This window comes from Hyaena hyaena, unplaced genomic scaffold (assembly GCF_003009895.1).
Source record: "Hyaena hyaena isolate Hyena2069 unplaced genomic scaffold, ASM300989v1 scaffold_275, whole genome shotgun sequence".
Classification (NCBI taxonomy): domain Eukaryota; kingdom Metazoa; phylum Chordata; class Mammalia; order Carnivora; family Hyaenidae; genus Hyaena; species Hyaena hyaena.
The window spans coordinates 1,574,860-1,602,843 of NW_024080908.1; the positions used below are offsets into that span (position 1 = coordinate 1,574,860).

At 44.9% G+C, this 27,984-nt stretch overlaps 1 protein-coding gene across 2 annotated transcripts; it reads left to right on the top strand.

Annotated features, from left to right (window-relative positions):
* On the top strand, positions 1-27,984 carry NUF2 (NUF2 component of NDC80 kinetochore complex). 2 transcript variants are annotated; one of them, XM_039245957.1, is made up of 14 exons: positions 1-94; positions 3,703-3,851; positions 5,075-5,149; positions 6,301-6,377; positions 6,885-6,946; positions 8,814-8,911; positions 10,035-10,108; positions 11,499-11,595; positions 12,795-12,857; positions 14,662-14,799; positions 16,800-16,940; positions 18,134-18,309; positions 19,392-19,527; positions 27,573-27,984. In XM_039245957.1, the coding sequence occupies exons 2-14, from the start codon at positions 3,729-3,731 to the stop codon at positions 27,705-27,707; spliced, it is 1,395 nt and encodes a 464-aa protein (XP_039101888.1). In that variant the 5' UTR covers positions 1-94; positions 3,703-3,728; the 3' UTR covers positions 27,708-27,984. The 2 variants fall into 2 exon arrangements, with proteins under 2 accessions (XP_039101888.1, XP_039101889.1); XM_039245958.1 differs by lacking the exon at positions 1-94 and adding an exon at positions 139-205.

Below are 27,984 nucleotides of genomic sequence, written 5' to 3' on the forward strand. Positions count from 1 at the left end.
GTTTGAAAAGAGGCGACGGTTGATGCCGGCTGGCTTCTTCCTGGACCTGCAGCGGCTCCCGGGGCGCGCGGCTCTCCTGCGGGCGGCTGGCGCGGTGAGTGAACGCGACCGGACGCGGGGGGACGCGAGCCCGGACGCCGGGCCGAGCGGTGTTTTCGTGGCGCGCTGCGCTGGGGAGGAGGCTGGAGGAGCCCGCCCCCGGCAGGTGGGGGCCCATTGAATTTGGTGTTGGTCCCAGAAGCAACCAGAGCCCCGTTCCTACGAAACGAATGATTGTCCGGTGCCGCATAGACTGTGTGAGAAGACGCTTGAGCTGAAGCTGGCCATTTGAAGCTTGTGTTTATGTATATATATATAAATACACGTATGTACATATACGTACATAAACTTATATACATATAAGTTTATACATATACATATATTTATATATACTTAATCCATTTATTTAGAAGGCAGTAGGGTTGAGATGCTCATCAACTTCCGACAGATCTCCGTTGCTCACACGTCGCTTACCCACAACATCAAGAAAGGCAAAAAGATCATCCTTAATCCAGGAGTCGAAGGAAAAGAGCTGGGCATGCGTAGGACGATCCTTTTCTCTGAATGAGTTCAGGAAACTTTTCACAGTACTTTGTTGAGGTTGAGAGTCATTTCTGGAGTTTTGATCTCCATGAACTAGGTTTGGTTTCTTTTGTTTTTTGTTTTTTGTTTTTTGAAAACGAAGCGTGTTCAATTTGAGAGGTGCTCTGTCAATATCTACTGGGCTCAGCGTCTTGGTGTTGCGTTTACCTAAGAAACAGGAGGGAGAATTAGCAGTCAATCTCTGCTTCCTTGCTAAGCGGTCTGAGGGTCACTCCACATATATTATTAGGTCATTTGTATACTTTATCCCACAAGAAGCTCCTACTGTGTAGTTCAAAGGCCTTCTACCGCCCCACCCGGTAAATGAATTGGAACTGGAATTCCATATGGCAGATGATTCCAAAATGAAGCACTGAAAGTTTGGGAAACATCTTGGAGAAGACTAACTTGAAACAGAAAAGGCATTGACTCGTTATATATTGGAAAGTTTCAGAAACCAACACTAAAATTTGAATTTATGTGGTGGGTAGGGTAATTGAACTATGTTTGTAAAGATGTTCCCTAAGGCATTTGATGTTTATAAGGTTTAATCTGATGACAGTGTGCAAGACATATTAGAGAAGGGTGTGCGACAATGATTGTGTAGGTATTTTACACCTGCTCTTTCTTTCTCTATCGTGAGAATCTTTGACCCAGATGTGGCTTGTTTTGGAAAAGTGACTTTTTCTACAATCCTTCTTTGCCAAGTCTATCAATGGTTTTAAAATCCGTGACTTAGGTTGAAATGTGGAATGTGTATTCACACAGAAAAGGACACCTGACATGTGAAGTGTGTCAGGATTTGGAGTCAGAAAGATGCGGGTTATGGAATGAAAGCTTGAAATTATGAAGTTCAGAGATGGGAAGTGCAAATGCTTGCCTAAGGTTCAAATAAGTCTCTAAGAACAACATGGAGAAGTCCCGGCTTCATATAAGTGGGTCACACTGAAGAAGTTCTGGGATTTTTTAGTTGATTGTGACTGTGTGTGTGTGAGAGAGACAGACAGACAGTGCTACAGTCGTAGACTACATCAGCAGTGGTCAGTGTTACTGTATTGATCATCTTGCCCTGGGCAACCCATATCCGGAGTATTGTATGTGGTTTGGGCATTACATTGTAAGAAGACATTGACAAAATAGTTTGCTTTAGAGGAAAGGGAGGAGAACGGCAAAGTTTCCACAATAATGTTATGTAAGGAGCAACTATGCTTATATTATACTTAACCTCAGAGAAGAGCTGGCTGAGCTGAGACTTGATAGCTTTCTTCACATTTTTAAAAGTGGTGTCATGTGAACAGAGATTGATACATTGTAGTTGCATTGACTGGAAATAGGACCCGTGGGTAAAGGTTACAATGAACAGATGTCTGCACCATCAGAAGACTTATCTAATCATTAGAACCAGACTGAAGAGGGAAAAAGTTGCCTTGAGAGTTAGCGAATTTTGGAATTTTGTGACATTTGCACGTGTTCCAGCAGAAGTGGAAAGCTATTTGTCAGCCATCTTTCAGAATGGCTTTCTACATTTATCAGAGTTTAGGCAAATTACCAGTTTCTTTTTAATTTTTTTTAATGTTTTATTTATTTCTAGGAGAGAGAGAGAGACAGCGTGAGCAGGGGAGGGTCAGAGAGAGAGGGAGTCACAGACTGAAACAGGCTCCAGGCTCTGAGCTGGCAGTCAGCACAGAGCCCGACGCGGGGCTCGAACCCACGAACCGAGAGATCATGACCTAAGCGAAAGTCGGACGCTTAACCAACTAAGCCACCCAGGCGCCCCACAAGTTTCTTTTTAACTGTAGTAGTCTAAGCAACGTTAGGAACCTAAAGAATTGGATTTCCAGAATTGTGGGTCATTTCAGTTGGTTTGCAAAACTGAATATATCCACATGGAATCTCTTGAATTACGCTACTCCCTTTCTGAGTGGGGAGATCTGTATGTAATAAATTGGGTATGGTTAACGGAGTGGAGGCGGGGGGTCTGGGGGGGTGCTGTTGTCTGGAGCTCCTCCTGCTGTTACTGCTGCTGCTGCTGCTGTAACCCCAGGCACAGCTAGAAATAAGAAGGAAGTTAAAAAGTGTTAGCTTCTTGGGGCGCAAAGTGTAGTGTCAGTTCTGTAAACATAATCATAATACACCGTGGCAGGCATTAGTTAGATGCAAGGCTCTAGGGCAGAGTTTCTTAACCTCAGGGTAATTGACGATTGGACTGAATAACTCTTTATTGGGGGTGCTGCCTTGTGCATTTCGGTTGTTCAGCAGCACGTTGGCCCTCTGCCCGCTAGGTTCCAGTAGCTCCGCACTCCAGTCCGGACAACCACAGGTGTCTTCAGCCATTGCCAGATGGCCCCCGACCCAGGGGGCGACACTGAGAACTGATCTAGGGGTCACGTGTGGCAGTACCTCTGAGGTACATGAGGGGAAAGTGTTTTTTGCGTTGTTGTAAAGTTTGTTATTGTAAAGTTCTTTTCTCTGGTGATTGGAATTCCTACCCATTACAGCCTTGTATTCTTACTGTATTGTTTCCTCTCTCTCTTCCTACGTGCATCTTAAGTCTTACCACCATCTCAGTATGTGTACATTGACTAGGACGTAAGGTCAGACTTCAGTTTATGATCTGCCTTCCATTGCTACTGTTTATATATAGCTTCTGCTGATAGTGTTGCCTCTATATCTTTCTTTGAGGATTAATTCTCAGGACCAAACTTGTTACACTATATGCCCCCCAAATTTAAAAAAGAAAAATACATGCTTTTTCCACACAAAGTCCTCTTTTCCACATGAGAGAGAACAGCATTAGGAAGCCTAGAGAATGGTGGAGTCATTTCAGAATAAAAGATATATTAGGACCCATATATCCATATTTATAATATAGATGTATAATTTAGGAGATATATATATATATATATATATATATATATACACACATATAATTTGTGTCTCTTTCTGGGATGTTTGATGATAGCTATCACTACTATGAATATTCAACCTCAGCTTGTTAATTTTACTCCTGTGTATCAGCTTCTGGATAAAGAGATGGGCTGCTCTTGCCAGGTTACTGATCTTTGCTTTTTCTTCCTTCAGACTCAGCCTAGCAGGATATTCCCAGGATGGAAACGTTGTCTTTCCCCAGATATAACGTAGCAGAGATTGTGATTCATATTCGCAACAAAATCTTAACAGGAGCTGATGGTAAAAACCTCTCCAAGAATGATCTTTATCCAAATCCAAAGGTAAAATGTGATTTGCGTGTGGTTGATGGCATTTAAATATAAATGAAACTATTTAGGTCCGCAGTTTGGAGGAGGGTGTGTAGGAGCGTATGTGCTACCATTTGATATAAGTCAGTCATTTTAATCCAGAAGCAATCTCTCACCTCGTGTAATTTTAAAATAATGTTAAGTCTATATGTGGGGTGACTTCTACATTCCCATTAGGAATTCGATTCTTTAATATGGTAGTCTTCTTAAAAATAAACCTTCTAAATCATAAACGTATTAAAGTATATTAACTTTTTTATTATTATTGGAGTGGTGGTCTGAGCACATTATTTATTGGTAGGGCTTGAAGGAACCTATTCCGAGTGGTTTCTAACCACAAAAAAAACGTTTAGAAACAATTCTCTTTGGAAGCTTGCAGATTAATTTTCTTGCATTGTGCCCCAAGGGGGGATTGAGTTGTTTTGACAGGCATAGTTCTTATTTCTTTAGTTATTAAATGCAAAAATGAACTATTTATGTGTCACAGAAAATCCCAAAGTCTCCTTCCATTTTCCTGTGTTGGTCTTGAAGTGATAATGTAATAAAACGTGGTTAAAGGATGTAGAACTCAAACTTTGTGATCTCAGGGCCTTTTTAATTCTTTAAGAGGGAATGAATAATCTCTGAATAAACGAACTTGTATATGGATCAGAACAGGTTCTCCAGGCCAGCGTTTGGCAACTACCGTATTAGAAGAGGAGACTTTTCAAATTCCCTGGCTACCATGTTAAGTTTATGTTCCCAAGGTCATGGTGTTCACTTAACTGTAACACCTCAGGATACCTTAACATCTAAAGTGTGAACTAAGTTTGCCCATGGTCTTTATTTAAAAAAAAAAATACCCTCAGTGTGCTGTTATTTTTGCCATGTGGCTGCAGACTGTTTTGAAAGACTAACCCTTCTTCCGTCCCCTAATGTGGATGGATTGCTTCAGTTGGATTGGATATACTTTCTTTCATTCTGTACAGAAGCCTAAACAACTGATCTTACTGACCACTTCCTCCATCTGAGCAAACTGAGAAGCGTGTAGAGGTGTTTTAAAATTTGGAAAAAGTTAAATATTTCAAGGGAAATAGAGTCCTTGTGTTTCTCTGTTCTTCTCTGCATCCACTGGTGACAACATTGGATGGTAATGACGGTGGCGATACGGTCCCAGAGTCCTGCGTCCGAGACTGACCAGTTGTTTTCTCTTGTAGCCCGAAGTCCTGCACATGATCTACATGAGAGCCTTACAAATAGTGTATGGGATCCGACTGGAGCACTTTTACATGGTGGGTTTAAGATGAGGCAAAACTACGTTCTGTTGGGGTATTTCTCTTCGCATTGCAGACGGGTTTCAGGATAAGAAGTTCACGACTTCAGGGCCGCCTGGGTGGCTCAGTCGGTTGCGCGTCCGACTTCGGCTCAGGTCACGATCTCACGGTTCGTGAGTTCGAGCCCCGCATCAGGCTCTGTGCTGACAGCTAGCTCAGAGCCTGGAGCCTACTTCAGATTCTGTGTCTCACTTTCTCTCTGACCCTCCCCTGCTCACGCTGTCTCTCTCATTCTCTCAGAAATAAATTACAAAAAAAAAAAAAGTTCACGACTTCATTGTTAACAAAGTCAAAGGCTTAATGTAGAATGAGTGTCACCTACAGAAGAATCTTAGGCCTTCTCGTGGCTTCTGGGATAGCTTTAGGAAGATGAAAACAGAAGTAAAAGGCGTATGTGGCACAGGTCAGTGAGATCACAGACGTACGGGCTTGTCTGCAGGGACTAGAGTGAACGACAGCGGACTCTTCACGGGCCCTGTTCTCTTCTGGGGAAGGACTCGCAAAATAGGGGAGAAGACACGTGTTAAGATTGGAAATAATCGAAATAGGCAACTGCACTTTTAGCCAGTTAGATATTTCTAGCAGGAAAGGTCGTTTTTCTTAATTTTGTTATTGTTGTTACCTCCTCAGGTCATTATCTGAAGTTTTACTAAAAATGTAATATCCTTAGTCTCACCAGTGTGATTACATATTGTTTGAACTTCAGAGGCATTGCTGCATATTTGCCATGAAGCCTTGCTAAGGCTTAGTTTCTTTGTTGATAAGATAGGGGGTAGCACACGGTCCTAGGGTTCTCATAAAAATGAAAAAAGAATACGTATAAAATGCTTAGCCGAGTTCCTGGTACCTTGTAAGTGCTAACCTTGCCCCTTCACTGTTTTGTTTGTTTAAAACATCACTACTGAGCTCCTGCTGTGAACCTAGCATTATAATATTAGCAACAACTCCACCTTTATGCTGGGATCTGTATTGTTGGCTAAGTGTAAAAATTTAATGATCATAGGATTATTTCAATCTCAATTTATGATTAAAATTATGTGGCGGTTGAAGATCTTTCTCATTTTGTTTAGTCGATGGATAACTCAGATGTGCGTCTGTGTCCCGTTTAGATGCCTGTGAACTCCGAAGTCATGTACCCACATATCATGGAGGGCTTCCTACCCGTCAGCAATTTATTTATCCACCTGTGAGTAAACTGGGTTTGTTTTCTTCGACCACCTAAATTCACATTCACGTTACATTATGCTTTCTTAATGACAGGGTTTCTCAGAGAAAGCATCTCTATCGTCTCCCTCCCAACTCCATCAGGACATGCAGAAATGCAGGCTTCCTCCGGGTACCACTGACTGCCTCCTTCCCTCTGTGGCATTTTCACTTCCGCTCGCGGAATGAATGCTGTGAATCTAACATTGTTTGGAGTGTTTCGAGCTCTTAAAGAGTCCTAGTACCTCGAAGAGGGTGTGTTGTTTATTAGAATTTATACCGTGGCAGTTTGTACCTTGCTGTGGCATGCCCGCTCGTACAGGGCACCGAAAACACAGGGTTCTGTATGCAGGACCCTGCCCAGCAGTAGGCTTCTGACTTGGTCTTTCGATGTTGCGAAACATCTCCAGAAGTCTCTTTGAAAATACAATGTTTATATCCTATGGTTTGTATATAATTTACAGTATTCTGTCTCCACTTCATCTTCAAGGGACTCCTTTCTGCCCATCTGTCGGGTGAATGACTTTGAGATTGCTGATATTCTATATCCAAGTAAGTGGGGATTTAAAACAATTTTTATTATCTGACTCAATCTAATATGTTACCTTTCTATTAATAAATGTAAAAAAAAAACCTACAGGAAATTAGCTTTAGAAAGTGTATCCCATTCTTAAGGATGAATTTTTTTCATATCCTATAACCGGAATTTTTTTCTTTTGTAGATCTGCACAAAAGCTGGGCTTTTTTGGTTTTTGGTTTTTATTTTTAAGGTAGAAGCTGAGGACATTAATGTGACAACTTTCTTCTTTCCTAGCACAGGTGTTTCGTGCTGTAAATTTCCCATTCGTCCTGCTTCAGCTGCCTCCCACACGCTGATGACAGCTTGTTTCTTCTCTGTGTGTGTGTGTGCGCGAGTACTGTGTGTGCGTGCCTTTGGAGTGTAAATTGAAGCGTGTCTTCCATTAGTAGTCCTGTGGTCTTCTGCGTATGGGCTCGAGGCTACATCCCTCCTGATATACTTTCCTGCTTTTCTCAGTTGTTCCAAGGTTATCATTGGCCAGAGCACTTTTTCATTCCTAATTTTGGTAGCTCTCGGGCCACATACATAGTTTAATTCAAACCGGAAATCCCCATGGCGATCGGCTCAAGGTTTAGAATTCTCAGTGTTTGTTTCATTACCAGAGACCAGGCTAAGGGACAGAGCTACCTGTCACTTTCCTCCCCGGCATGGGAGATTTCCTTTCCCCAATCTACCTTTCCACCAGGGAGCTCACCTTCCTAATGTGCTGCGTCTTGCAGGGAATCTTCGCTCTAACTCCGAAGGCATTTGCACCTATTCCTGCATGAAAGTTTGTAATCCAGGCCACTTGCTTCGTTAGTCTGCACTTATTCTTTTGGGTCCTCCTCCGTCTAGTTGCTTATAAGACTTTCTCCTTTTACGTTTTTAGCAATTTGATTATAATGTGCGTTTTGGGGAATTTCTATTTGTCGTGTTCCCCCCGACCCAGCTCACATTTGCTCACTTCCTTGGCTGTGTCTATAGTGTCTGCTGAATCTGGAAAACACTCAGATATCTGATACGAGTTTTTTCTGCCAGTCCTTCTGTGGGGCTCAGATGACACGTTTGTCAGGCTACTTGATGCTGATCTCGCAGTTCATGAGTTTGAGCCCTGCGTTGGGCTACGTGCTGATGGCTCAGAGCCTGGATCCTGTTTCCAATTCTGTGTCTCCCTCTCTCTCTGCCCCTCCCCCAACCCTGCTCATACTGTCTTCTCTCTCTCAAAAATAAATAAGCAGTAAAAAACATTTAAAAAGAAACGCTCCCTTTATAATGCTGATGCGTTTCTCTGTTCCTGAACAAACAATATATTTATAGAACAAAGACTGTCAGGAAGATAGAGTTTAGTTTGGAAAGGCCAAGGCTCTAGAACTCGTAAATTCTAGTTACCTTGGCCTCTCCAAACTCCAAGCTCTATCTCTGACTGAGCAGGACCTGTGAGTTCTGTTGGTGGCCTCCCTCCCTGGGGCGCAGCCCGAAAAGTCCAAGTAGCAGCCTGGTGCACGAACGGGGGTCACTCATTTGTCTCGGGGATTGCTGCCCCATGGTGCCTGTCATCCAGTGTCTAAAATCTGTTGCTTCACCTATTTTGTCTGGTTTCCTAGGTGTTTAAGACGGGAGAGTAAATCTGTTCCCTGTCATTCTCTCTCAGCCAGAAATGATTTGCCTTTTTTTAACTTATTAAGGCAAAGATAATCCTGGCCTTTATATCAGAGCACATTTTTTGCACTTTGGCTAATGATAGCACCTACTCAGTTTTATTCTGTATACTACGAGCCATGTGTGTGGTGGGGAGAGGCCGAGTTTTTATTTTCACATTGTCTCAACAATTTATTTAAGGAGTCTTGCTTTCTCTTTTAGAGGCAAAACGAACAAGTCGGTTTTTAAGTGGCATCATCAACTTTATTCACTTCAGAGAAGCGTGCCGGGAGACATACATGGAATTTCTTTGGCAATATGTAAGATTTAAATATATTTCGGGGTCACATACCAGATCAGCAGCAGCATTGATGAGCTGCTAACCTGTTTTGAAATAGTCCTCACGGGTATCTAATTGTCATATGGCTGGTAGAGCCCAATTTATTTGAATATTTATATAAAGTTCCAGATTTTAATGACTGGGAACCATATATCAGAAGATTTTCTTTGCAATTTGATCACGTTAGGGAAGGGCTGGGCGTTTTGTTTTCATCTTGGAGCTGAGCCTCCTCTTCCCATATTAGGAATTGTAAGGGAAAACAGAAAAAGTAACAGGTCTATTTGTTCTTTTTTTAATTGAGATACTGGAGGTTTATGTTTGCTTTCTAAAGAATGGCCTAAAAGGATGCTTTGTTTGTCAAACTTGCCCAACGTTGCCTTATAAGATTCAAGCCAAGTAAATCAGTTTAACAGATGGAAACTCATTTCGTCAACAATTTAGGGAATTTGGAAAGATTATGGGTCATCTGTGTGATTTGTTTCCATCTGTCCTCAGCTTGGGGTTATCCTATTCTTAGAAACGTGCCAGAGTAACCAGACAAGCCGAACCTAAGCTCCAGCCACACTGTCTATACCAGCGCTTCCTTGCACAAGTCACGTTAAGCTTCTACTTCCTCAGCATCACAAACTCTCCAGAGTTTACATGTGTATGTGCTCACACACACACACGGAAACACAGTTTTGCTCGGCCGGTTTCTCATGTTTTAAGCCACAGCTCCAGCAGCTGTCGGTGTTAGGGAGCCCCCACCGTTACCCAGCTCCGGCCAGGTCCTGGGATCCAGTCCGGTAGCAGGGCTTCTCCGGCCTTCCACGCGTGTGTCCGACTCCTCAAGAAGGAGCTACTGAAGTCCGAGCTGTAACGTCGTCCTGCTGGGTACTGGTCCCGGCACTCAGCGCAGTGCCTAACCATGGCAAGAACTGCACGTCGATGTGTGAACACGTAACGGAGTTCTCAGTTCACTCATCACGGACGCCTATTCTCTCTCAAATTTCTGATTTCCGACAGTGAAAGATGAGGAGTCGGCATTTTGCGGGGTGGATGGTAGACGTTTTAAACACCACTGTTTCTAGGGAACGGCACTGATGCGACATTTGCTTTCATAGAAATCTTCTGTGGACAAAATGCACCAGTTAAATACTGCACACCAGGAGGCGCTAATGAAACTGGAGCGACTTGAGTAAGTAGGCGATTTACAAATAAATACAGTTTCACGACACACAGTGAATCGTGGGTAGGACTTTGCAGTCCCGAGGCCGCTTCCGGCCTCCACCCCCACCCTCCCCCTCCCCCCTCCCTAACTAGAGACGGTCTGAAGTTACCTGTTCTAAGAAAGAAAACTCCTCGTTTTCCTTCTAACTCTTGGTACATAGGACCTCCTTTCACTTTATTCCTGTGGTCAGGGAGTTAGGCTGAGACATGCGGAGTGTCACCTTGCCCCCTAGAGCGGGTCTGGAATCACAGGTGTCGGTGACCAGTAACTAACCGGACTTTCTGTCCCTTAAGGCCCGTTAATTCTGGGGAACGTTTTACTCCCTTCAACAGAGCTCTGCTTTGCCTCCTCGGTGGGACAGGCGAGCCCCTCAGGAGTTGTGATTCCTTGGCCAGATGCGAGATTTTGAGCGGAGGGATTTTTTATCCCTTCTGATGGACGGGTTTGAGATGATCCGCTTCAGGGGAGCTCGGTCCTCACCTGCCCGTGTGTAGATTTAGAGCCAGCAGGCGGCTGTGGAGACGGGGGTACGAGGCCGACACCGCAGCTGAGCAGCTAAACCGGGCGTGACCCAAGCGCAGAGCTACGTGACCCGCCGCGAGCCGGTGTTCGCAGCACCTGCGGCACCACGGCTCTGCCCGCAGCCCGCGGGGTGCCCCTCACGCACACGTCCTGCCAACCGCGGAAAACGGGCAGAGCTCAAAAAAGGGACTTAACGGAGGAACACGGGCGAAGGTTACTCAGCCGCCTAGCAGTCGGGGAAGCGATGACGAAAACCACCGGTCTCGACCAGGCCTCCCGTGGAAGTTGAGGGCCGCGCCCGCCCGCGGCAGAGGGAGGGCCACACGTGGCAGGGAGGGCCGCCCGGGGCAGACGGAGGGCCGCCCGGGGCAGAGGGAGGGCCGGCCGCCCGGGGCAGGGAGGGCCGCCCGGGGCAGACGGAGGGCCGCCCGGGGCAGAGGGAGGGCCTTGCCGCCAGGGCCGTGAGCGAGGCCGGGCGGGGCCGAGGGCGGGCCGTCTGGGGACGGGAGCGGAGCCGCCCGGACGGGAGCAGGAAGGGACGCCTGGCCCCGCGTGTCAGCGGCCCAGGCGGCAGGGCGGGTGTGCAGCCGAGGGGTCCCCGCCTTGGGGCGGGGGAAGGCTGAACGAGCCGGTCCGAGCTTCATTTTCTGTGTGGTCGAGGTCGGGTCATCTGTTTTAAATCCCTGTCCCGTGGAAGGGAGAGAATTGGGGAACATGAAAGCAGATAGTCTTTTTGTTTGTTTTTTCCATTCGAGCGATTCGAGGACAGGCACGGTTTTGGCCTGGCGCGGTTACGGACATGGTTCGTGTTATTTTAATCCCTCTCGCTGTTTAGCTCTGTTCCCGTGGAAGAGCAAGCCGAGTTCCAGCAGCTTTCGGACGATATTCAGGAGCTGCAGCAGTCACTGAACCAAGACTTCCGCCAAAAAACGGTATCAGCTGTGTTTGTTGACCGTAAACCTTACACGGCCGCCTCCTCTTCCCAGCAAACGTGGGTTCGTGTGGGAGGAGCGGAGGAGGGCAGCTTGGCGCAGGCGCGCGGCAGCACGAAGCGAGGGCTGGTCCCACGAGCCGGGGGTGCCGGCGGCTTCTCGGCGGCGGAGTGGCGGGGCCGTGGGGAGGCTGAGCCCCAGCCGCGAGCTTCCTGCCGACGCGCGCCCGTGGCTGATTGCTTCCTGCAAGTGACCCCGAGTGGCGCGGGGTGAGGGCTCCCCCGCCTGGCCTCCCGGCTCCGTGTGCGTGGCCTCGTCTGACTTTAGCTTAACATTAAAAAAACCTTTTTCCTTTTTGGGGTGTGGATGTGGAGGGGGTAAGAGCACGTTACCTTCAGTTACTAACGCTATAGGCTATTTGGCTGTGCCCGCTCGCGCCCCTTAGAATGGACAGATACTTCTGTCCCCCATGCGCCCTGTGTTTGGGTTGTCCGAGTTCTATGCCGTCTTGCTGACTAGAATTTTTTAGGGTTTTCCTGTTTCTAACCCTGCTGCTCCCAAACTGCCACGTGGCACGCTGGACACCGCAGCAGGCCCGCAGGGGTGCTTCAGGACGTTTTAAAATGTCAAGCGAAACCGTGATGTTCAGCATCTGTCCTACCCCGTTTCAAACAGCAGCTCAAAATAGTCCAGAGTTACAATAACAGCACACGTTACCTTACTTTTGTATCTCGTGAAGCTGGGTTTTGACACTGGCCATGCTAAAAAGCCAGTACTACGGGGAAAACCTCAAAGAACAGGAAACAAGAATGTCTAAGTCCAATCTGATTCCAAGATGTGTGCATTTGTGCAGTGCATAACAGGGACACACATCCAGTTTGGAAGTAGTTGTGGTTATTTAAGACTAAATGTTTTTTCTCACAATTTGTATGTATTGCCTTTCCAAAGGGCTACTGAGTTTTTAGGGCATAGATGTTCCTGCGGTTATTTGGATTTCACTACTTAATAAAGGAACGGCTAGATAATTTGTTTTGGAGCAGTGGTAACCGGAATAGAGAAAGTTTGAGAATATATATTCTGGTCTAATCCATTTAACTCCTCTTCTTTCTTACCTTTATTCTATGAGAGAGCTCTGAGTGGCTAAATTTAAATCTGTTTTGAATTGTTAGAGAAAAGAATTGTTTGCTTTTTTTCCTTAGATAGTGCTACAAGACGGAAATTCCCAAAAGAAGTCAGATATTTCGGAGAAAACCAAGCGTTTGGTAAGCGTCTTTTCATACAACTAGCACCGAAGGCTTGAATACCTTGTGTGGAGGCGTGTTTGAACTGTGCGCGTTCTTAGGGTCACGTGGTTCTCCCTTTTTCGATTTAAATACAATAGCTGACTACTGTTTGTTAGCAAATGGAAGCCCAGAAACGCGTGAGGAGAGTGAAAATGGCCTGAAAGCTGAGTGTGTCACAGATGACGCTTGTCTACGTGGACGAGCCCGTGTGGCTGTACCTGAGGGCGCTAGTCGCGCCTCACCTCGCCCCTCCTGTGTTCACTTAACGGGAGCGTATGAGTAGTTACCCGTCACCGTCGAGCCTCATCGTCTTAGCGGTGACAACACGGTTGCACGTTGTGGAGCATCAAGGAGTAGACAGTGTGGTGTTTTGCTAAAATAGCAGATAAATCGTTTCAAACATTCAACACTGCCCTCCGAGTTAGTTGATCAAAATGTAAGATCATTTGTGGTTCTTTTTAGTTAAAAAAATAATTTGTATACAAGTTACACAGGCCCTATAGTGATGGTTGGGAAATACTCAAGGGACACACACGTGTGTATCTGTATATATGTAGCAAGAGACAGGAGACGGTGAGTGAGACACAAAAGGCCCCCCCTTCTTCGGGCCTGCGCACCCTGTAGCATGCACCCTCCCTGCCTTCTCCCGGACGTGGTGTGCACCCTATGTGAATGCGTATGGTCGTCTGTTGCTTTTCATTATTCGGTTTTTGTAGAAATTATTCTGTTTTGTGTTGTATATTGATCTGTAATCGATTCTTGCACTTAATGTTTCTTAGAAACCTTTCTGTGTTGATTCATCGAGTCATAGTGTCTCAAAACAGTGTAAACATAATTTATTGGCTAATACTTTCGGAGGAAGTTCATATGGATATTTTTGTTTTTATATAATTTTAAACCTGCAGAAAATTTTTTAAAAATATTTATTTTGAGAGAGAGAAAGAGCGTGAACAGGGGAGGGACAGAGAAAGAGGGAGAGAAGGAGAATCCCAAGCAGGCTCCGCGCTGTTAACACAGACCCTGATGCAGGGCTTGAACCTCCAAACCGTGAGATCATGACCTGAGCCGAAATCAAGAGTCAGACGTTCAACTGACTGAGCCACCCAGGCGCCCTTAGACTTGCAGAAAAGTTTTAATAGCATTCTCCGATGCGCTTCACCTCAGTTCCCTAAAGTGGTTTGAAATTCAGGAGACTGAGGAAATTTGTTCTAATTCAGCGAGCGCGTATCGAGCACCCCCCCAGGGGCTAGTGCTTGGTCTGCGTTCTGGGAGCACAAAGGTAACTTTGCACGATCCCAAGTCGCTCAGTCAAATCGAGCAGCACATAGTAAGTACGTAATGACGGCGCTGCACGTGCAGTGATGGCGCCGGTTATAGAAGGCCGTGGGAGCGGGGTTTCAGGGGACCAGTGGGACTCGCGGGCGCTCGGGAGCGGGATGACGGTTTTCAGTAGGACTGTGCTGATCAGAGAGACCATGCTTGCACCTCCCAAGCCCAGGCGTGGCATTAGGTTGTGGGTAGAGTGGGGCACAGCACGGCGGAAGAGGACCCTGGCGAGGAGGGGAGGGGGGCACGGTGAAGGGCCTTGAATGTCCTGCCCAGGGGCTTGGTCTTAGGCCCACAGACAAATGGGAGCAAATACCCAGGCGAGTGATGCGGTCAAGGTTGTACAGTCACCCCCAGCACAGGGAGCAGAGGCCCAGTTCCTTGTTCTTCTCCATGACTGTGATGGTAAGGTGCCGATTTTATTACCATGCCTCACACACGTTCGTTTCCTCAACAGAATGAACTAAAACTGTCAGTGGTTTCTTTGAAAGAAGTGCAAGAGAGCTTGAAAACAAAAATTGTGGATTCTCCAGAGAAGCTAAAAAATTATAAAGAAAAAATGAAAGATACGGTCCAGAAACTTAAAAATTCCAGGGTGAGGTTCCTTTTTTTCTTTTTTGGTAATTTTAATACTTTTCTATATATATATATATTTTTCTTTTTAGCAACTCTGTTTGATTGTGTGTTAATTTTTGTGGTGTCCAGTTTCTCTACGCTGCTTTTTTTCTTAAGCGGTTTGCCCTTTTCTCTAGAATGTAGCTTTTCTCTAAAGCAGGTGTAGGGAGAGGAAGTATAATTTCAAGACATTTGTTCAATTATGCAGCATAGTTTTGAGACCTTGTCCTGGTTGATCAAAACGGAAATTCTCTGCCCTTTTAAGACCTACTGACTTTATGCGATGGAGAAAGGTATTAAGTTTATAACCAATTATATAATTACAGGTTATAATATGTGTTATGAAAATGTACAGGGTGTGCATGTGTTGGGGTAAGAAGTACATGGGAAGTCCCTGTACCTTCGGCTCAGTTTTGCTGTGAACCTAAAACCGTTCTAAAAATACTTTTTAAAAAGCACCAAAAAAAGAAACAAACAAACAAAAAATAGTATGGGGTTCTCTGAAACAATGCAATGACAGTGGCGTAATTCAGTATATTAGACTCTGGGGGTGGGGAGGGAAGGAAGTAGAAATTGATGCTGACATCTGAAGGATAAACAGTGTTCATCCTACTAAATTTGTACATGGAAGAGCATCGGAGGCAGAGGGAACAGCATTTGCAAATTCTTTGAGGTAGAAGGGAGCAAGGCGCATTCAAAGAACAAAACCCTATGCGTAAGAAGGGGAGTGGCATGAGGTGACCATAGAAAAACAGGCACCAGGCAGATTATTCAGGGTGCTGGGTTTTACTGTGGGAGCAAGGGCTTGCCGCTGACTAATCTAAAAGGGATGTTGGAACATGATATAATTGATGTGTAAGAAGATGATGGGTTACTGTGGGAGATGGACGGAGGTGGAGAGGCCAGTGGTGGGAGCAGGCGGACAGTGTAGCATCCTTCGTGAGGCAGGGTTTCTAAACTCCCTTAAAGGAACGTTTCTGGTTTATCTCTAAATTCGTTATTCTGGTCATTCTTGATCCTTATGATCCTATCACAGGAATAGATAGAGATTCCCAGAAAGAAATGAAAGCCAACAAATAGACCTGAGTATTTAAGAGAAAAGTGTAGTTTATTTAATAAGCAGTTCTGGCTCCGTTGGCCATTCATTTAGAAGAAAAGGGAGCTGGCTCTACATCTTGGCACCATTTACAGAAATAAATTCTATGTGGATTAAAACTTAACAGTTTTAGAAATTTTAGGAGAATGTTTGTATAATCTTGAACTAGGATAGATCTTTTTTTTTTTTTTTTTTTAAATGAAGATTGGAAATCCAAAAGCTATAGAGAAGACCTACGGAACATGTTTATAGTGCATGAGAGGAAGAGGGATTAGATCCATGACTTGCAGAGATGCAGAAGTATTTACAAATTAGTAAGAAAAAGGCAACAGAAAAGTGAGCAATAATACGATTCACTGAAGACAAAATAAGGTGGGCGGACGGACAGGCTCGTGGGAGAAGGAAGGGAAGTCTGTATCGTTCCACTAGTTGTAGTAAACGTGTTCATTTTCTCATTTCAGAAGACGAATTATTCTTTTAAAAAGAATCTGCTGTAGCAATAGATATTATGAAGATGAACAGGAAGATTATAATTGGTAACGCAGTTGCCCAGGAGTAATTAGGAGTAGTTTGAATATTAGCATACACGAACTCTTTTAAACTCCTTATGAATAACTTTTGGAAGGCACTTCCCTGAGTGATTTAGTAAAATTGTGGCCGTTTTCCGTGATGCAAGGATATTTGGCAATTAAGAAACAGAATTATATGTACTTAGCCACGTCGGTAATACTGCTTTCTTACTGACCCAGAAAGTTAATTGTTCTCTCCTCTTAGGCCTGCCGTATCAAGTGCAGAAATTATTTAACAGCAAACAAATCGACAGGGCTACAGTTTCATATAGGGAACTCTCCAACTTTGTTGTTGTTTTTTTGTTTCTTTCAAAGCAAGAAGTGATGGAAAAATATGAAATCTATAGAGACTCTGTCGAGTGCTTGCCTTCATGTCAACTGGAAGTACAGTTATATCAGAAGAAAATACAGGACCTTGCAGATAATAGGGAAAAATTAACCAGCATCTTAAAAGAGGTTTGTATTCTGTAGAATTTTACTGTTTTTATTATGTAATGGTTTACTGTTGTCGCTTGGATTTGCTTTTACTTTTTGTTGCTATTTCCCTAAAGAAAAGCGGGATCGTTCTAGAGAATAATACATGTGGTGGTGTATCCTGGGCAATGAAACATTTTTCTTCTTTTTTTTTAAATACTTGTTTTATTTTTGAGGAAGAGATAGTATGCATGGGGGAGGGGCAGAGGGAGGGAGACGGAGAATCCCCAGTAGGTTCTGAGCTGTCAGCACAGAGCCTCGATCTCACGAACCGTGAGATCATGACCTGAGCCGAGATTAAGAGTTGGATGCTTCACCGACAGAGCCACCCAGGTGCCCCAAAACAGTTTTCTTCTTAAACACAGCAGTGGTAAGGCCTATGTTAACTTTCGGATGAGATGAATAATGAAGTAAGTAACATGGCATATCACCATGTGAATTTTGGAAAAAAGTAATGGAATTTTAAACCTGTCCTAACAGTTGGAAATGATCTTCCCACCAAGCATAAGGTCCCGACTTACTGACCTAACGCTGTCCCTGGGGTCTATAAGGAGACTTCAGTCTATGACACAGTCCCTGCTCTGAAGACCCAGAGCTAATGCCAGTGTTACTTAAGTTTCTCAGGCTGGAAGCTCGAGAATCTGTTTTTACTTCTTCACTCTGTCGTGGTAATCCAGACTGTCCCTGGGATCAGTAACTTCGCGTTTGATAAAGGATGTCTTCTTGGAGGGAAGTGGGGGTTAGAAGGGGAGGTTGTCTGGGGTTTTCGTTCCCAGGCACATGCTCCCTTATCTGCCATCAGGAGTCAGCCCGAAGAGATTGAGGCACGCTGCTTTTAACGGTTCCCCGTGCTTCCCCTTCTTCCTTATTCCTCCTCCTCTACTTCAGGCCCAGCGCCCTCGGCGTAGCCTCCCGGCTGGTCACTAACACACACCTCCGTTCTCATCCTTGCCGGTGAGCGACACCGTACAAACCCCTTGGGTGTCCTGCCCATTCCCAGTGTCCCCGGCGCCTTCCTGTTCCCTCCGGACAGTCTGCATCGGCTGCTAGGCCCTCGGGGCTCTTCTCATCTTCAAACTGTATCTTCGTAGAGCTCATCTCCAGAAATAGACATTCCTCTTGTTTACGAATCCTGATTGGTTGTATTGACTTCATGTACTTGTGGTAAAACGCAGAGCCTGAACTTGGAGGACCAAATTGAGAGTGATGAGTCAGAGCTGAAGAAATTGAAGACTGAGGAAAATTCTCTCAAAAGACTGATGATTGGGAAGAAGGAAAAACTTGCCACAGCACAATTCAAAATAAATAAGAAGCACGAAGACGTCAAGCAGTACAAACGCACGGTGATTGAGTACGGAGTCATTGTCGCTTTACTGTGTTAGAATCAGTGGGAAAGCTCGCATGTGCTCACCGTCCTGAGATTCCAAAGCTCCTCTACCCTCAGAGAGGTTCCCTGGCTTTGGGTGAGAGAGATGAATTAATTATGAATCTCCGAATGCTCTGTGCAGGTGGAGAGATATTTTAGGTCCTAATTGTTCCCTTTTCTGGATGTCCCACCTCTGCTTCCTTTGCCTGATGCTTCTGGTGCTGCTGCTCATCTCCGTGCACTCACGGAAGCGGTCTAGGGCTGCATTAGACGAACCTCCGGGCCCGTCTTCCAGTCCAGCTGGGCTGCGGCGTGATAGCATCTGTATTTTGAGAAAAGGTCTTTTTTTTTTTTTTTTTAATTTCAGTAAGAATACTTCAGTGAGCATGTTGTCATCATCGTTGTTAGCCAGTGTGCTTGTGGTCAGTTCCCATTTATTTATTTACTTAATGTTTGTTTTTGAAAGTGAGAGAGACAGAGTGGGAGCATGGGAGGGGGTAGAGAGAGGGACACACAGAATCCGAAGCAGGCTCCAGGCTCTGAGCTGTCAGCACAGAGCCTGATGTGGGGCTCGAACCCATGGACTGTGAGATCATGACCTGAGCTGAAGGCAGACGCCTAACCAACTGAGCCACCCAGGTGCCCCAGAGACTGCATTTGTAGAATATACACCCCATGTATGTCCCATGAGGTCCCTGCTTCAGCCTGTAGTCGTAAAGATTTCCTTTGTTCTTCCTCATGCAGGTGAAGAAAAAGGGCAGAACTGGTGGGATTTGTATTTGTTGCCAAACTGCCTTGCAGGAAAGTTGTACCCATTCACGTTCCCACCCGTAGTACAGGAGTGAGCACCCCTGGGGGGGTGGGTGAGGTCTAGACTCTGCTTTAAGTAATAGCCCTTGGGGGCGGCGCCGCATGCAGTTTGCATCCATTTGCGTTCATGCCTCTAGAAGGGGTTTGGGTTTGTCAAACAAATCGATGCTGTCACTTTGGAGTCAGTATTAGAGTTTATGTTTCCCTTTCAGATGCTTGAGCGGAATTAAAATTTCGCTGTCTCTGTTTTCCTTTAGAGATTGCAATAAAGTTCAAGAAAAAAGAGGAGCTGTCTATGAGCGAGTCACCACGATTAATCAAGAAATCCAAAAGATTAAAATGGGAATTCAGCAGCTGAAGGACGCCACTGAAAGGGAGCGACTGAAGTCCCAAGTGAGTGTGTGTTCACAGGCGAGTTTCACACAGCCTCGCCAGTTCACGGTGGCGGTCCCGTCAGCCCCATCTTCCTCGTTTTGTCCGTTCTCTGAAGCAGAATTGACCTCCTCGTTCCTTGGTTCTGTCTCCCTTGACCCTGGGTGGTTCGTTTGTATGTCTGCTTCACGCCTTTTCCTCACTCACCTTTCCCCCGGCTTGGCGGTGCCGCGCTCTGCGGTAAGAGCAGGGGCTCCAGAAAGGCTCTGACCTCTTTTGGTCAATGAGCTTGGATAATGATTTTAAGTCCTGTCCTCTAAACAGTTACTACATTTTTTTTGGTCCTGATAAAAGGATTTCAAAGATGATTTATCATCAGCGTTCAGTGTGTTTGGGTTGTTACATGAAACGAAATAGCTAAGGTTAGTCCCTGTGTGAGGTGACTTACTGGTATCTTTATCCCAATTCCTGAAAATTGCTTACTGCTTTTATTTGTTTGTTTCAGTGTATTTATTTTAGCATCTCATAAAGACTTCTAAGTTTCATGAGGACAGACATCTTGACTTCTGCATTGTCTTCCAAATGTCAGTGTGGTGCCACACAGAAAGTGTTTACCTTCTGTCCCTTTCTTAACTGCTGATGTCCTAAGTATTCCTGATACGTTTATGATAGCTCATTTTCTCTTAACTTTTTCTTTTTAATGTTTTATTTATTTTTGAGAGAGAGAGGGAGTACAACCGGCGGGGGAGGGGGGGGTGGCAGAGAGAGAGGGAGACACAGAATCTGAGGCAGGCTCCAGGACCTGAGCTGTCAGCACAGAGCCCCCCGACGTGGGGCTGGAACTCGTGAATTGAGAATCACGACCTGAGCCAAAGTCAGAAGCTTAACTAACTGAGCCACCCAGGTGCCCTATTTTCTCCTCATGTTTAAAGTTTGACCTATAGGGGCGCCTGGGTGGCTTAGTCGGTTAAGCGTCCGACTTTCGCTTAGGTCATGATCTCGCGGTTCGTGGGTTCGAGCCCCGCGTCGGGCTCTGTGCTGACTGCCAGCTCAGAGCCTGGAGCCTGTTTCAGTCTGTGACTCCCTCTCTCTCTGACCCTCCCCTGCTCACGCTGTCTCTCTCTCTCTCTCCTAGAAATAAATAAAACATTTAAAAAAATAAATAAATAAATAAAGTTTGACCTATATCCTCAAGACTGTCCTAAACTGCTACCAGAAGTCACAAAAACAGCCCTTTATCATGTAAAATCCCATGGCCTCTCTTTTTTTTTTTCCTTCCTCATTCTTCTTCACCCTACCTATATTGCTGTATTGGATCAAGGTTTCCTAAAATCTGATACCTGAAAACTATTTAAATACCGGCTGTTACTACCTTCCACCGTCCACATCCGGTTTGCAAGGAATCAATGCTAAAAGCCACTGCAAACACGCCCCTCCCCTGTTCTCGGGAACAACGTTTATCCCCTTGAGAGGTTGTTGCGCGGGTAGGCACATGTAGGTGCGTGTGTGCACATGAGGGCTGTCTTGAGGCTTCCACGGAGGGAAGGAAAGGAGAAAGGGTGGAAGAATGGAAAAGACAATGGCCGTGTTTCCCCCGCCTGCCCGACACACCGTCCTGACTTTTTCTGCTCTTTCCTTTCCTTTCCACATTTCACCTGCTTCTCTTTTCCCTGCCTCTTAGCTGGATCTTCACCAAGATTCAGACTTTGGCCCTCCGTTTATCTCTAGAAGGTGGCTTACAAAGACCTTCGGAGATATTTGATCCTACTTCTTAACCAAATCAATCAATCAGTTAATATTTCTTTGTTCTCACAGGGTCAAGCTCAGTCAGTGAAGCGATGACTATGTGAGCACTTCCTGCCCGTCGGTTGAGGACCATAAATGGTGCCGGGCTTGCCTTATGTTACTGTGTTCAGTGCATATGTGTCCGGCCAGTAACATTTCAAGTTTCTTGACAATGGCATTTACATAGTTTGTTATCTGGGTATGTCAAACCCTGCCTCAGTTGGCGCCTTCTTTGTAGTGTGCTTTTCATAAATATTTGTAAACTCGGATGGTCCTCTAGCTTGAAACTTCCAGAACTGGCTGTGTATTAGAATTCCAAGGGGAATTGAAAATTAAACACAAACCCCCACCTGAATGTCCTGAATCAGAATCCTCAGCAACGGGATCTGCGAACTGGAATTTTTTACTGTGGCTTTCGAGCACCACTGAGACGTTCCGGTTCATTGCTTTCAGGATCACAGAGCCCACAGCCACCCAGGCTGTTTTACTAGGACAGCTTTGGTGGTTAAAATGTTATTTCTCATTTTTAGTTTAAAATACAATTTCTATACTCTAGTGAACCAAGATCTCTCCGGAACAAATCTGTATCCTCCTCTGTTTAATGTCACTTCAGACATTTGAGGATAATGATCATGGGTTCCTTCAGCCTTCTCATCTGGGTTAATGAGCCCCAGTTTTCCAGCCATTCTTTATATAGCTTAATTTTCAGATTCATTACTACCCTGTTTACTGTCTCCCCACCTCTGTTGCCTGCTTGTCATGATTCTGTTTAAAATGTAGGGCCCGGTACTAAACATAGCCTTCCAGATAATGGTGTGACCAGCCCCAGAGCACAGGGCTCCTATTAATGAAGTGTAACACTGGCTTGGGTTTTTAGAGCAGCATCTTGCCCTTGGCACATATTGAGCTGGTGATCAATTAAATGACCCCTGTCGTTGCCACATGTAGTTCTGCCTAGTTAAAATGTCTCACCGTACTTTAATGCAACCGTTCCGTGGAACTTTTAATTCACAATTTTACTATTCTTTCTTCAAGGCTTCATTTATTTACTTCAATGTGGATTTCAATGTATCAAGGTCATTTGAAGTCTTTGTATCACTCACTTTAACTGTTTTTCATGGCATGGCATCACCTGCACACTTGACCAACGTGCCTTTTTCTCCAAAATAAAAATGTTGACCAGAATTGGGCCCTTTCCGCATGAAGTATTTCTGCAGAGCAGCGTGGAACCGTGGGTCAGAACTTTGGGTTTAGTTGTCGAAGGTGCAAAGTTGTAACCTTTGCCCAGTGTGCGCTGTGCTACCCGTTGGGTCTACACAGCACAGTGGTACCCATTGGAGGCTAAATCCTGTGGCGGATCTTGGTGCATTTTGACAGAGGGCTCCTTTTAGCTTCCTTTGTAAGCCCCTGCGTGGAAAGGAAAAGGTGGGCTGGGTCGCCCAGTGCCTCGCTGTGCTGGTCTCTGGGACCCTAACGATCTTCACATCCCTTGTTTCATTGACTCCTCTCTCCCAGAGGCACTTCCCTCGTCTGCTTTCAGTCACCACCTGGATTTAGATAGGTTTTCACCTGGGCTTCCTGTTCTGTCCAGTCACCTCACCTGCGCTCTGCTGGGTATCTTCTGTGGGCTTGCCCTTCTCCACAAATGTCACATTTACAGAATGACATCCAGGGGACATCCCGCATCTTCCGGCAGCCCTCCCCCACTTCACTTTTTCTTTCCCCTCTGCCTCCCTTTCTCTCGTTCCTTTTACTCCACTTCTTCACAAACGTCTCCATGTTATGGCATCACTTTCTATCACAAAGAGTTGGAATTCTGGACTTTGTTTAGATAATCCTGACATCCAGTCACCAAGTTAACGTTAGGATTTTTAAAAAGTCAATGGCAACTGCTCATAACAACCCTTTTCTGTTCTACTTCTGTCCATAATTTTGTAATGCTCCTGGATTGTACCAAAACCTTGCTAAATTTCTTCCTTGACTTAGGATTCTCTGCATCAGATCTGCCCTGAATACTAAGTAACTGCCAAATTCTTCCTGCTGAACATCACTGTTGCACGTTCCTGTTGAAAACGGGAGCTCCCTGTTTGCCTGTAGTTTATTCATCTGGTCACTCATTCTCCTAGTGGCCCGTGCGCCTGCTGGGTGCCCGGCACTGCACCTTCTCAGAATACATTGTGAATAAGGAAGGCATGATCCCTGCCTTCTAAGACTTTTATTTTAAATGTTTATTTGTTGTTGAAAGAGAGAGAGCGTGTGTGCACACGCGAGCAGGGGCGAAGCAGGGAGACGGAGACAGGGTGCAAAGCAGGCTCTGCGCTGTCAGCACAGAGCCCGATGCGGGGCCCCACCTCACGAATCGCAAGACCATGACCTGAGCCAAAGTTGGATGCTTAACTGAGTGAGCCACCCAGGCGCCCCTAGGACTTTTAAAGTTTTAGATCGAAGGTAATCATGTCCATTATTTATGATTCGTAGAAAGTACAGCTTCTGTGTAACTTTCTCTGGTTCCTGCATGGTATCTCTGGTTTCCCTCCTCTCAAATGCTACAACGCTTTTGCTCTGTTCCAGGTATCTGAATCTGGGCCGTCCAGTGGGGTAGCTACTGGCAGCATATGACTATTTACGTTTACATTTCAGTTGATTACAGTTAAATAATATTTACAGTGTTTAAAATGTACAAAATTAGCCATACTTTCAGCACTTGGTATCCAATCTGGTCTGGATCTTATGTTCCATTAGGGCAGGAAGCATATTTGCATTTCCTATTGTCTGCCCGGTACTACTTGTAGAAGGTACCCAATCATGTATTTGGTTGATGAATTAATACATACTTTTGAGATAATGACTGGCTATAAAACCCCATGGAGATTACATACAATTAACCTTTGAACAACACGGGGATTGGGGATGCTAACCCCATGCAGTCAGAACTCTATGTATAACTTCTTACTTGCCAAAAAAGTTAGCTAGTAGCCTGATAACATAAACCGTCAGGTAACATGTATTTTGTATATGTTTCATGTACTGTATTCTTACAGTATACAGGCTGGAGAAAAGAAAGTGTTATGAAAACCATGAGGAAGAGAAAATGCATTTACAACACCGTACTGTAAAAAGTTCGTGTGTAAGTGGGCCTGCACAGTTCAAACCTGTGTTGTTCAGGGGCCAACTAGAACCTTCAGTTTCTCTGATCTAAAAGTGAGAAAATGGGGGCGCCTGGGTGGCTTAGTCAGTTAAGCGTCCGACTTTCGCTTAGGTCATGATCTCACGGTTCGTGGGTTCGAGCCCCGCGTCGGGCTCTGTGCTGACTGCCAGCTCAGAGCCTGGAGCCTGTTTCAGAGTCTGTGACTCCCTCTCTCTCTGACCCTCCCCTACTCATGCTGTCTCTCTCCTAGAAATAAATAAAACATTTAAAAAAAAAAATTAAAAAAATAAAAGTGAGAAAATGGCCCAGACCAAGGCTGTCCAGTAGAAGTATCTGCAGGAAGGGGAATGTGCTTCTGTTCAGTATGCAGCCGTTAGGTACACGTGGCCATCGAGTGCCACAAGTGTGGCTCATGCAGCTGGGGAGCAGGTAGTGATGGGAGTATCAGGTTTATAGCCACAGGTACCAAGTAGTTACCATACTAGACACCACAGGACTAGATTTTGAGTTTAAAACTCTGTGTCCAGGGGTGCCTGGGAGGCTCAGTCATTAAAGTATCCGACTTTGACTCAGGTCCTGATCTCACAGTTCGTGGGTTTGGTTCGTGGGTTCAGGCCCCGTGTTGGGCCCCATGCTGACAGCTCAGAGCCTGGAGCCTGCTTCCGATTCTGTGTCTCCCTCTCTCTCTGCCCCTTCCCTGCTTGTGCTCTGTCTTACTCCCTCTTAAAAATAAATAAACATTAAAAAATTAAAAAAAAATTAGTGAAGCCATCACAGTAAGATGCACTTATTTTGTGAATTAGGGTGAATTAATAGTATGAAATTCCATTTGGATACAGAATTTTTTAAAAATTGTATTTAACATTTATTCACTTTTTGAGAGAGACAGTATGAACAAGGGAGGGGCAGAGAGGGAGACAGAATCGGAAGCAGGCTCCAGGCTCTGAGCTGGCAGCACAGAGCCCGACGTGGGGCTCGAACTCATGAACAGTGAGATCATGACCTGAGCCGAAATTGGACGCTTAACCGACTTGAGCCACCCAGGCGCCCCTGGATACAAAATTTAATTGGAAACGAAAACAGCATTTGTGAGGGCTGTGATTTATTGTCATTAACCTCCTATGAAGGCCATGAGAGTCTGCTTGCTTCTGTGGATGCGCCCTGGAATGGCTTTGACATTCCTTACTTAATGGAGGCTACATCGGGGGGGTGGGGGTTCCTCTGTGAGAGTCCATTTGTTCTCAGAAGGAAAGGGTTTCTTTGGGAGTGTTGAAAGCGGTTGGTTCAGATACTTAGATAGTGTATTTTTATTCAAACACACTTAGTTTTAATAGTTTCTCACGAGTACTGCCTTATTCAGCTTTGTTTTTAGTAAGAATAAATGTACATTTCTGTGGAACTCGGAAATTAAGTTGGTCTAGAGCTGCTGAATGTGCTGAGGATTTTTTGTTTTTTTGTTTTTTTTTTTTAAATATTTAATGTTTATTTATTTTTGAGAGAGAGAGAACTGCAAGGGAGGTGCAGAGAGAGAGGGAGACACAGAATCCGAAGCAGGCTCCAGGCTTTGAGCTGTCAGCACAAAGCCCAGTGTGGGGCTTGAACTCATGGACCATGAGATCATGACCTGAGCCAAAGTTAGGCACTCAACCGACTGAGCCACCCAGGAGCCCCAAGGTTTTTAAAATGGTGTTAACACAAGCTACCAACTAATTCACCTTGTTTTTTCTTGAAGATTTAAGAAATAAAACTTCGATTTATTTTCTTAATGATTCACATCCCATTATTGTAGCAATTTGATGCCCAGTTAGATCTTAGAGATCTAATAAGAGATCTAAAATAAGGCTCTTCTATTTTTGTATTATGATTTCATAACTACCTGTGTCTGGCTTTGGGGAAAGTGTTTAGCCTTAAGCATCTGTTTATATTCACTGAACCTTGAGCAATAGTTCTCAAACCTGCATAGGTGTCAGAATCCGGAGCTAGTTTTGTTCGTTTTTGAAGCACATGAAGTAACAACATATTAAATTATCTATATAGTTTGTTCAAAATCAGGTAGTATCTATACTAAAATTTAAACTAGGGTAAGTAGTGGGGCACGTTGGCAGCCCTGACATGGTATTGGCTCACGTTGTGATCTCACAGCCCTGGGATCCAGTCCCATATCAGGCTCCTCATTCCGCGGTCCATGCTCAGCACAGATCCTGCTGGTGATTCTCTCTCCCTCTGTCTCTGCTCCTCTGCTGCTCATGTGCGTCTCTCTGTTTCTCCTGAAACAACAACAAAAAACCCCTAAGGTCAGTAGCAGACAAACTGTAGGTTTAAGAAAGACTTAATGGGAGGGACAATTAAAATTAAGAACATTATACCCGTCACACCCACTTACTGCTTTTCCTCCCATTGGAAAAGGACCGTTCTTTAATTTCAGTGATGAAACACTAACTTTCAGAATACCACTTTTTCTTGTACCAAGGTTTGAGAATTGTTTTGTTCCAGAAAAATGAATAACGCAAAGGTCAAAATGACACTTTGAAAAATGTGAGAGAGAAGCGAATGTATGGAGGTTAACTGGCTGCTTTTATTTTGTTCCATCTATGAAAATTATTCTCTCATTGTCTTCTAAGTTCTTAGCACACCCACAGATGTTTCTAGAAAACTCATTATTGCTTGTAGTAGGATTACCTGATGACTTTATTAAAAGTGGCTCTAACGTGTATTTCTCAGTCCTCCCGATTCCTTATTAAATCTGTTTACGTAGCTTTTCAGTGGTGATCGGGGCCAGATGCAGAGGGTGTAGTGGTGTGCAGTCAGTCACCCAGGTACCTGCCTGGTGCAGATGAAAAGCTCCAAAGTAGGAACTTTCCCCTGGTAATTAAAACTCCGCTCCTTACATCCTGGAATCCAAGTCATCATTGCACGTCTCTGCTCTGTTCTAAGCACTTTCTCGATGTGCCTGCACAGCTTGCAGAAGAAAGGCTTGAAACGAGTGGGTGCACATGTGTGTGCATATGTATACCATCACTGGGGCCTTAAAATATTACTAAAACATTTTAATGAGACGGCTACAATTCTTGCCACTCGTTATCAGGTTAGGTTGACGCACGGGGTGATTCTTACTGTTTCACTTTCCACCTAGGAAATCTTCCTGAGTTTGAAAGCTGCTTTGGAGAAGTACCACGAAGGCATTGAAAAGGCGGCAGAGGACTGTGGCGCTAAAATCGAGGAGAAAACAGCCGAACTGAAGAAGAACATGTTCAGAACGTCGGCCTGATGAACGCAGGCACTGGTCTCTGCCAGCAGCGTGCGGGCCTTTTACGTGTGGAGAGAGAACAGTTCGGTGGAAGTTCCTGGAAGTATCGGAAGCAGCACATAATGTTGGCTCAGCCATGTTTCTAGGCTCTCATAGATTATTTTGTAAGATAATACATTTAATGCAGACTTTTATTAACTTAGTGTTAAAATAACTTGCGCAGCTATTCATGTCTCTCCTCCGCCCTTGCTTGTAAATAGTAGGAATAAAACAAAAAATGGTGATTTGAAATACATAA